We start from the raw sequence: 10,943 nt of genomic DNA, 5'->3' as shown, positions 1-10,943 counted from the left end.
AATCGGCAGGACTCTACCGGATGATCACTGAAGGTTGAGGCCTTTATAGAAGGCATGTCAGCCTTGAGCAAAACTCTGGAAGTCAAACTGTATGGAAATTTGGTGGAAACTACTGTTGAGAGAGTATCCTATGTTTGGGTAGGAGGGATTAAATTATTAAGACCTTGAATACTGGATTTAGAGATTTATTCTGAAGTTACTGAATGCCAAGGATGGGAAGAATGGACTCAGATTAATGTTTTAGAAAAATAACTGTGGAGGACAGATTGGGGGCAGGATGAGATTCACATGGGGGCACTCATTACAGCACTGCTCTAATCCAGACAAGAAATAGTGAAAGCTTGAGCCAAGGCTATGGTAACCATTGGAAAAGGGGTATAGAGGTACATATGGTGATGTTAGGAGATGGAAAAGTGGAAAATAACAACAATAAAACCACAGGCAGAGAGGATGGTGATGCCATTCATCAAACCCAGAAATCAGGAGTACATACATGAGACAAATCAATAAAGGTGTTCTATCGGTTACTTTTCAGGGGCTTGTAAGACATATTTGTGGACCTGTAAGTGTACAACTATGAGAGAAGTCACATTGTGTAGATAAGATTTTGAGTCATTTTCAAGAATGATATTTGAAAGTGTGAGAGTGCATTAAACCAGTTAGGAAGATAGTATAAATCAGAAGATGGTTGGAGCCTTGGAGAAGGCTGTATTTGTGAGAAAGAAGAGGTACCATGGAGTTTGATAAGGATAGGAGTAGAACAAGGAGAAAGCGTGGTTATAGAGGCCAAGGGAAGAACACTTTAAGGAGGAATTACTGTCAGCAAGGTAGAGGAGATGAGAACTAAGCAAGGACCACTGGGTGAAGTAGGTTACTGGCAACTTTTGGGGAGCAGTTTGAGAAGAGTGGCAGGAGCAGAATCCAACAAGGGGTAGAGACTGCCTAAGGAGAGAGCAGACTAAAGTATATCACATCAGTTACTTTCAGAAGAAATCTGAGAAGGGAAGAAAGTGAGAAAATGGCTTGAGGAAGGAGAGGGGTACTTGAGACTCATCTTTGTTGCCTTGAGCTACTATCGTCCTACCAATCAGTTATCTTACAGAACTGTGCACGAGAGAAAGGAGAGATTTAAGCCCCTCTTATTTCTAACTTGTCACAAAAGTCCAGGCCTAAATTACCATCTGGGAAAGGAGGAGGGGAACATAATACAGATCCAAATTTTGCTTCCCCAGTTTTCGCTAAGACTTCTACAGGTGTACAAACTCCAATCTTCCACCCCAAACAAAACAACAAAGCAACACCATCCCCTTTGGCTTCTTTGTAATCTGGAAAAAACTGAGCAAGTGCACAGTGCCCGAGCCTTGCGTCAGGATCCCCCCTCTAGCCGGCCTGATTCAACCCGAGGGTGTACCGCTCTGGGGCGGCCCAGCCCGGTGCGCAGTGCCTGAGGCGGCGCGCTCGGCGCAAACCCCACAGAATAGCTCCAGTTCAGCGCACCCGATTCTCCCACGGTGCTTAGGCTTTGCTAGCCGTGGTTGGCCTTCGGTGGTGACATCAAGTCCCACACACCGCGCGGGGAAGTGAGCACAGTCAGGAAAGCCCTCGGCCCTGCCTGCGGCCTCTTCGGCCCGCTGCAGTCGGCCTGCATTACCCTTTTCCCGTGCCGCACCTCCATGGGGAAAATGCAACCTAGTGCCATCAGCTGAGGCAAAGGGGTGGGATTCACTACCTTTTAACTAAGCAAAGAGAAAAGGCAGAATCCACTCTAGGCAGCAAAGGGGTGTGTTACACGGGCCGGGTCGCCCGGAGGTCCCGCCCAGGCCCGCCCTCCTGGCACCGGAGACTACATTTCCCACAGGACCCCGCGGCTCCGAGGGGCAGGCTCGTCCGCTCTCCGGCTCATACTGGGCGGTGACTGGCTTCCCCAGAGGGAGGCGGGGTCTACCCCAGCCAATAGATGAGAGGCTCGTTACGGCGGCGGAAGCAGCGGCGCTGGGCTGAGGGGTGGGGGGCAGAGTGCTAGCGCCCCGGCGGTGGCGGCGGGTCCAGAGCCTGAGGACGTCGGCCCCAAAAGCAGAGAGCGCACAGGAGCGAGCTCGAGGCGCCGCGGCGGCCCCTCGGCGCAGCACCCAGGTAATGGCGGGACGGGCGCCTGGGAGGGGAGGGGAGGAGAGGGGAGGAGACGAGGGGGCGGGGCGGCTGAGCCGGGCTGCAGCGTCCGTCCCGCTGAGCGTCCCTGGGGAAGGGCAGCGGTGCCTCGTCTCCTGCGGCTCAGATCTACGCTTTTCCATGAGCTGGGCATGGCAGTTGGGCCGGCGGCAGGGACCCGGTGTCCTGCGGCAAGGAAGAGAGAGGCTCCAGGAGGGGTGGGCTGTTTCGGGCTTGGGGGCGTGGCGGGCGTGGGCCCTGGCGGGGAAGTAGAGCGGCTGGGGGAACGCCGGCGGGCGGGCGGCCCAGGGAGTTTGGCTCCTGGAGCAGTTTAAAGTGACTCTCCACATCCGGGCCCTGCGCCCGCCGCTTTCAGACCCCGACCGAGGCGGGGCCTCCCACCTCTCCGCCCCCCTCGCCGGGAGCGCTTGTCTTCCTCTGCCATTGGCTCAGCCTCGAGGGGTTTGGGCTGCCCCGGCGAGGCTCGCGTCTGATTGGCTGGGAGTCGGCGGGAGGGTGGGGCGGGATCAGAGCGCGCAGGCCTCTGCGGATTGGTGCGGGCCCTCGAATGACGCGCCCGGCGTGGGGCCAATGGGCGGGCGGGGGAGGTAGGGGCAGGTTCGGGGGCAGAGTACTGGAGCGGAGCCCGGTAGGGTGGCGGGGGTGAGCGGGGCCGGCTGGGCTGGACAGCGGCGGGCACGAAGTGGGCTCCGGTAGGATCCGTCTCCACGACTCCGGAGCCCAACGCTGCCACCGAGATGGGCCCTCCGCGGCACCCCCAGCCCGGCGAGATGGAAGCGGGAGGTGCGGGCGGCGGGCGGCGGCTGCAGGTAAAGAGGCACGCCGCTTGTGCTAGGGATCCCTAGAATGCCGTCCTCCCTCTAACCCCCGAGAGTCTCAGACACCCGAAGTGTGTCTGGAAACCTGTGTTCTCCAATCTCAGCGGTGGGCTTTGGGGTGGGGGTGGGGTTGCGTGCGAATCGAAAGACCGGTAGAGCTTGGCTCTTGAGGGAAAAGTGGGGGTCGATTTAGAGAAAGTGGTGAAGGTCTCTGGTTCCTCTGGCTTAGTGGGGGGTGGGGGTGGTCTGTGAGAGAAAGGGGGAGGAAATCGGTAAACGGAGGCCTGTGCAGAAAATCATTTGAGAGTTCTTTTGAAGTAGGTCTTGATGTCAGGTTTCTGATTTCTTAGAACAAGGTATCTCCCCTCAGATTCCTCCTATGACATACACATGACAGTTGTGGTCACCTTGGTGTAAGCTTCAGTCTTTAAAAGGACATGCTGTTTTCCATAAAACTTTATACCGATGTATATGTATTGTGTTAATACCTGTCATATGGCTGTTGTACAGAATTCAGTGTTGATTTTTTAGAGTGCTAAGCTGTATTTATGGAGTGTCATAGTATCCCCCCAACACCACACAAATGATTTTATTATTGAACCTATGTCCACTAAAAACTTAACAGAATTTAGTTTACTTCTGCACTGTATATTGATCACAAATAATTGTTCTAGGTGAATGATGCTGCATTTGCTTTTGTAAAGGAAAGTATAGGTACTGGAGATGCTTTAATTTCTCATTATTGATTCTAACGTGAGAATTTAGTAATAACCATATGACTGTATGCACTGCAGGTGGAAATGAGTTCTCAACAGTTTCCTCGGTTAGGAACCCCATCCACTGGGCTAAGCCAGGCTCCTTCACAGATTGCAAACAGTGGTTCTGCAGGATTGATAAACCCAGCTGCCACAGGTGAGATATGCGATGTTCTCTTCTATTGCCAGTTTTGGGGGGGTGCCTGGATGGCTCAGTTAGTTCAGTATCCGATTTCAGCTCAGGTCATGATCTCATAGTTCGTGGGTTCAAGCCCCACATCAGGCTCTGTGCTGACAGCTCAGAGCCTGGAACTTGCTTCCGATTCTGTGTCTCCTTCCCTCTCTGCTCCTCCTCTGCTCACACTCTGTTTCTCTTTTTCTCAAAAATAAATAAACATTAAAAAAAATTTTTTTGAATTAGCAAATTCCTTGTGGGATTTTAGTAAATACTAGGTTATCAAATTTGAATAAAGGATATACTACAATTCTAATCTAAACAAGGCTTTTTAAATTCCTTTTTTAATTCTTTCACATGTACTAGAGTATACCAGAAAACTACATTAAAGCATTCCTACAAGAACTATATTTTTAATACAGTAGTGTGTTCTCCTTTAATTAACGCCCAGAGTATTAATAGTGCCATGAGAGAGTCCAAACTGTGTAAGGCATAGTTCTTGCCTTTTATGAGCCTATGAACTAGGAAAAAGGTTTGAAAAAAAAAAAAGTACATTTGACCCTTGAAAAATATGGGTTTGAACTCCATTACATGTGGATTTTTTCTGAAAAAAATAGTAAAGTACTGTAAATGTATTTTGTCTTCCTTATGATTTTCTTTTTTCAATAATTTTTTTTGAATTTTTTAAAAATTTATTTTTAGAGATAGAAGGTAGGTGAATGTGGGGGAAGGACAGAGTGAGAGAGGGAAAGAGAGAATCCCAAGCAGGCTCCACACTCAGTGTAGAGCCGGAAGCGGGGCTCGATCTCACAACCATGAGATCATGACCGAAAGCAAAGTCAAGACTGGGCTGCTCAACTGACTGAGCCACCCAGGTGCCTCTTCCTTATGATTTTCTTACTAGCATTTTTTTCTGTAGCTTCATTTATTGCAAGAATATGATATATGATACTTACAACGTACAAAATATGTATTAGTCAACTGTTACAGGTAAGGTTTCTACTCAACAATAGACTATTAGTAGTTAAGTTTAAGGGAATCAAAAGTTATTTGCAGATTTTTGACTGCAGGTGTGGCCATCACCTAACCCCTACATTGTTCAAGGATCAACGGAATATACACACATATATACACTTAGTTTTTGGTTGTATACCCTTTGAATGCTATAGGTCCGTGGTCCTCAGCAGGGATGATTTTGCATTCCAGGGAATAATTTGGCAATGTCTGGATACATTTTTGGTTGTCACAACTAGGGGGTGCTATTGACATCTGATAGTTAAATGTCAGGGATGCTGCTAAATGGGCCTTAGAGCTTCCCCTGCCCCCGTGCCCCCAAGTATCCAGTCCAGTCAGTAGTGCTGAAGTTGAGGAACTCCTTCAAGTGGTCTTTTCTCTAAACGTGTCAAGAAAAAAGTTGGCACTGCAAAGTGGAGTATTTCTTTTTCTATTCCCTTTTCTTCACCTCCTGCTTCCTAAGTTCCTTATCGTGGTAAATGGTACCACTGTCTGCTCATTGCTCAAACCAGGAACATGGCCTCATCTTTAATTGCTCTGTCTCTCTCTCTTATCTGTGAGCTGTGGCCCTTTGTCTAGTGTTTCAACCTCATTATCCCTTTGCTTCCCTCCTGCAAACTTTTTTTTGTTACAAATTCATTTCAGTTCTCTTTAGACTTGAAATAACTTTAAGCTACTTTATGTCTCCTGCTTAATAGTAGCTACTCATTTTCTAAATGAATGACAAAAAGTTCCCAATTTTCTTGACTCTGAGACTTTATACATTCTGTTCCTTTTGCCACAATCTTCCTTCTTCCTTTTCACACTCACTTATCTGATTAATTCCAGTTCTTCCTTGAGGTTTCATCTCAGATGTCACTTTCTCTAGGAGGTGTTTACTGATTCCACCATCCGCAAGTCAGGGGTTGGACCTCCTGGAATGAGGGCTAGAACCACGTCCACCTTGCGTACCTTTGTATTTGCTGTACTTGCTACATCATAGGACACAAAGTAGTGGTCATCAAGTCCTTACAGAGCCACTTAAAGTTCTTTGCTTTTTAATAAATATTTTTTACAGTATTTTGTCTTTGATATAAATTCATAGAATAATTTAAAGAAACATAGCTTAGGGGCACCTGGTGGCTCAGGCAGTTAAGTGTCCAACTTTGGCACAGGTCACAATCTCATGGTTTGTGAGTTTGAGCCCCGCATCAGGCGCTGCGCTGACAGTGGAGAGCTGGCTTCGGATTCTCTCTCTCCACCCCTCTCTCTGCCCCTCCCTGACTTGCATGCGCGCTCTCTCTCTCTCTCTCTCTTTCTCTTAAAATAAATAAATAAATAAATAAATAAATAAATAAATAAATAAGCATAGCTTAAAGGGAGTATTTTTGAATGTCTATTTGCAGAGAATTATGCTGCTTATTAAAAATGGTGTCATTTAGGAATAATTGCCCTCAGATTTTGTTGAGGAAATGATTGACTTAAAATTGTCTGTAATTTTACTTGTGAATAGTGTGTGTTTTTTCCTTCTATTGCTCTCAGAGAAGGAAACAAAAGTTTTCCATAAGGAGTTAAATATTTTCTTGATATTTCCTATCGCTTTTATCAGAAGTAAAAGCATATCAGGATCTCAAACACGTTCAAATTTCAGAAGTGTAGACTACAACCAGTGTTCTTAACTACCCTTTCAGGATTCTTTTCAGGTAAAAATAAGCTGAAGTGAAGAACTCAGATATCTGGAAGGAAATGATAAATGGTTTCAAAAAGATCTTAACAGGAAATGGTCAGTAAAGTGTATCTTAATGAAATTGTCAAAAATCAAAGTCTTCCTGGACAAATACGTTTGGGGAAAGTTGTTAAATTGTCCATTCCCTCAAAAATTTAATTATGGGAAGATCTGTTTGGATAACAGGGAAGGTTCAAAACATCATATATAAAGAAAATACTAGGGTGCCTGCCTGGCTTAATCAGAATAGCATGTGACTCTTGATCTTGGGGTGGTAAGTTCGAGGCCCACATTGGGTATAGAGATTACTTAAAAAAATTTTTTTAAAGCCCTTTAAAGAAAAGGGGGAGCCGGGTGGCTCAGTCAGTTGAGCATCCAACTCTTGATTTCGGCTCAGGTCTTCATCTCACACTTAGTGAAATCTAGCCCTGTGTCGGGCTCTGTGTTGATAGCACAGAACCTGCTTGGGATTCTCTCTCTCTCTCTCTCTCTCTCTCTCTCTCTCTCTTCCTCTCCCAGCTTGCATACATGAGTGCACGTATACTCTTTCTCAAAATAAATAAACTTTAAAAAAAAAAAAAGCTGTTAGAACTAGTAAGTGAAATTAGTAAAGGTTTCAGGATAAAAGTTCAATGTATAAAAACCAATTATATTTTTAAATACTAGCAATTTTTTTGAAAAATGAAATTTTTAAAATGTCATTTGCAAGAGCATCAAAAAAAAAAAAAAAAAAAAAAAGCCCAGAAAATATTTAAGGATAAACCAACAAAACGTGTGTAAGACTTAGGGTTAAAAACCTATGAAAAACATGGCTAAGAATAATTAACAACCTAGATAAAAGTGGGGCATCTAGGTGGCTCAGTCAGTTAAGTGACTTCTGTTCAGGTCATGATCTCACGGTACGTGAGTTCCAGCCCCTCATCAGGCTCTGTGCTGACTGCTCAGAGCCTGGAGCCTGCTTTGGATTCTGTGTCTCCCTGTTTCGCTGCCCCTCCCCTGCTCACACTCTGTTTCTCTCTCTCTCTCAAAAATAAATAAACATTAAAAATTTTTTTTAACCTAGATAAATGAAATGATCAATCATGCCTATGGATTGGAACACTCAATATTTTTAAAATAATAGTTCTACCCAAGGGGATCTGTAGATTTTTAAAAATCCTGATGAAAATCCTTTCATGTCCTTTTGTAAAACTTGCCAGCCTGAATCTATATTTATGTAGAAACCAAAGGATCTACAATAGACAAAGCAATTTTGATCCCCCTTAAAAGAAAAGAAAGTTGGAAGACTCTACTACGTTATTTTAAGACTTGCTGTAAGCTTACACTAATCAAGACAGTGTAGTATTGGCATAAAGATAGAAATATAGATCATTGAAAGTGGAGGATCCAGAAACAGACCCATACATAATACCGGTCAACTGATTTCTGACAAATGTACATAGATAATTCAATAGGGAAATGATAGTCTTTTCAACAGAATAGTGCTTGAACACCAGAATATCCATATGGAAAAAATGAACCTTAACCTTTACTTTTGCCTTACACGAAAATTAACTCACAATGTATCATTATGGACCTAAACGTAAAACTTAAAATTTCTAAAAGAAAACATGGAAACTGCAGTGACCAAATACTGTTTAGGTCACAAAAAACACTAATTATGAAAGAAACAACTGATACATTGTACTTCATCAAAATTAAAAATGCCTGTTCTTCAAAAGACACCATTAACAAAAATGCAAGCCACAAAGACATTTGGATAAATGTATCTGCAGAGGACTTATATCCTAAATATATAAAGAACTCTTGTAACTTAATAGCTTTTGCTATTTGAGACACTCTGATTTTTTTTTAATGGGCAAACTTTGAATAGACCGATCACCAAAGATGCTATAGGAATGTCCAATAAGCACATGAAAGATACTCAATTGTGTTATTTCCTCAAGGCTATGCAAACTAAACCACAGAAAATACTACATATCTACTATACTGACTAAAATTAAATACCAGCAATACCAAGTTTGAGGTGTTCATGGAGCAAGTAGAATCCATACCTTCTTGTTGGGAACGCCAGATAATCTAGCTACTTTCGAAACAGTTTGGCAGTACTTCATAGTTAAATATAAACTTGACCATACAACCTAGCAATCCCATTCCTAGATATTTCCCCAAGATAAATGGAAATGTATGTTCAAAGACTCATACTTCAGTGTTCCTAGGAGCAATGTTCATACTTCAGTGTTCCTAGAATCAGTGTTCCTAGAAGCAATAGCCATAAACTGAAAACAACCCAGAATTTATCAGCTGGTGACTAGATAAAGTTTGGTTTACACATACAGTGGAAAACTACTTAATAAAAAGGAGCAGACTGCTAGCATATAGAACAACATAGATGAACCTTAAAAACATTATACAGTTAACCCTTGAACAACCTGAGGGTTAGGGTCACTGGCCCTCTGAGTCAATTTGAGTATAACTTTGACTCCCCCAAAACTTTACTAATAGCCTACTGTTGAGCAGAAGCCTTACTGATGACATAAACAATCGATACATATTTGTGTTTTATATACCATATACTGTATTTTTATAATGAAGTAAGCTAGAGAAAAGATAATGTTACAGAGAAAAGCCTAAGGAAGAGGTGCACCTGGGTGGCTCAGTTGGTTGAGGGTGTGATTCTTGATTTCTGCTCAGGTCATGATTCCAGGGTTGTGGGATCAGTGCCTGTGTCAGGCTCCATGCTGAGTGTGGAACCTGCTTAGGCACATGCATGGTCTCTCTCTTTCTAAAATAAAGAAAGAAAGAAAGAACAGCATATGGAAGAAAAAATCATTTACAGCACTGTACTGTATCAAAAGCCATGTGTAAGTACAGCTGTGCAATTCAAATCCATGTTGTTCAAGGACTGACTATACTAAGAGAAAGAAACCGACACAACAGACCAAATATTGTATGATTCTATTTGTATGAAATTCCAGGAAACACAAAGCTATAGTGTTAGAAAGCAAATTAATGGTTTCTAAGGGGTAGGAGGGTCTGAGGGAGGGAACTGACTGCAAAGGGGCATGAATGAACCGGTAAGAGTAATGGAAAATGTTCTCCATCGTGATTGTATTGTGGTTAGAATACTGTATACTCCTGCAAAAACTCATCTAATTTTATACAAAGGATTAGTGGATTTTCTATGTAAATTATACCTCAGTAAAGCTGACTGACTAAAAAATGGACAAAATATAGAAACATACACTTCATGGGGCATCTGCATGGCTTAGTCGGTTAAGCATCCAACATCGGCTCAGGTCATGATCTCACGGCTCGTGGGTTCGAGCCCCATGTTGGGCTCTGTGCTGACAGCTCAGAGCCTGGCGCCTGCTTCGGATTCTGTCTCCTGTCTCTGCCCCTTCCCCACTCGCACTCTATCGGTTTCTCAAAAATAAATAAATGTAAAAAAAAATTTTTTTTTGAAAAGAAACATATACTTCACAAAGGAAGATATTTATGAATGGCCTGTGACCACATAAAAAGAAGTTGCACATCACTAGTCATCATGGAGATGCTAACTGAAATCACCATGAGAACCCCGCTAAACACCCACTGGAATGTCTGTGTATCAAGAATTGTGAGGATAAGGAGCTGCTAGAACTCTGATCCACTGGCTGATGGGACTATAACACGATACAACCACTTTGGAAGGTATTTTGGCAGTCTCCTATAAACATTTACTTACCATTTGACCCAGCAGTTCTACTCCTAGCCTGTTGGTTAAGAATGTAAAAAAAAAAAAACAAAACTGTTGTTGAACTCTCTAGTCTCCAAATAGCCATTTTATTGTATGTAAATTGTACATCAATAGAGTGGTTTTAAAAATCAAAGTAAAAAAAATCTGAATGACCAGGGAGAAAAATCAACATATAACAAAATGTAAAATATACATCTGTCTTTTCACGTAACACCTGTACTCAGAGATTTTTTTCCTGAGGAAATCGCTGGACAAGAACTCAAAATACATATGGATGTTTATCCCAGAGTTGTTGATAATAGCAAAAATTTGGAAATAACCTAAAAGCCCATCAGTGATATAATGGTTAAAAAAGCTATGGTATATCCAATGGAATTTCATTTAGCTTTTTTAAAAATTTTATTTATTTATTTTGAGAGAGAGAGAAGGCATGCATGGGAGGGGCAGAGAGAGAGGGAGAGAGAGAATCCCAAGCAGGCTCTGCCCTGTCAGCACAGAACCCAATGTGGGAGTCAAATTCCCTCAATTTTTAAATTGTTTTTAAATAGTTACATGTTGTTCCGGTCCA

The 10,943-nt window shown here is 43.2% G+C and overlaps 1 protein-coding gene across 9 annotated transcripts in view; it reads left to right on the top strand.

Moving 5' to 3' along the window:
• Positions 1 to 1,998: 1,998 nt before the first annotated feature.
• The window catches only part of SAP130 (Sin3A associated protein 130), an 80,112-nt gene continuing 71,167 nt past the window's right edge, over positions 1,999 to 10,943 (top strand). For 6 of the 9 annotated variants that reach the window (XM_047083289.1, XM_047083287.1, XM_047083284.1 and 3 more), the window contains exons 1-2: positions 1,999 to 2,133; positions 3,782 to 3,899. In XM_047083289.1, the coding sequence (XP_046939245.1) occupies positions 3,788 to 3,899 (112 nt within the window). In that variant the 5' untranslated portion in view covers positions 1,999 to 2,133; positions 3,782 to 3,787. Of the gene's footprint in view, positions 2,134 to 2,817; positions 2,979 to 3,781; positions 3,900 to 10,105; positions 10,330 to 10,943 lie in introns of those variants that run through there. The other 3 variants (XM_047083291.1, XM_047083290.1, XM_047083288.1) reach the window with 2 other exon arrangements.

Source organism: Lynx rufus, unplaced genomic scaffold, assembly GCF_022079265.1.
Source record: "Lynx rufus isolate CCGP_SWC_20201006 ecotype Redwood Valley unplaced genomic scaffold, mLynRuf1.p SCAF_2, whole genome shotgun sequence".
Classification (NCBI taxonomy): Eukaryota; Metazoa; Chordata; class Mammalia; order Carnivora; family Felidae; genus Lynx; species Lynx rufus.
The sequence above is the reverse complement of the archived record's forward strand: the minus strand, read 5'-3'. Positions and strand labels throughout refer to the sequence as shown.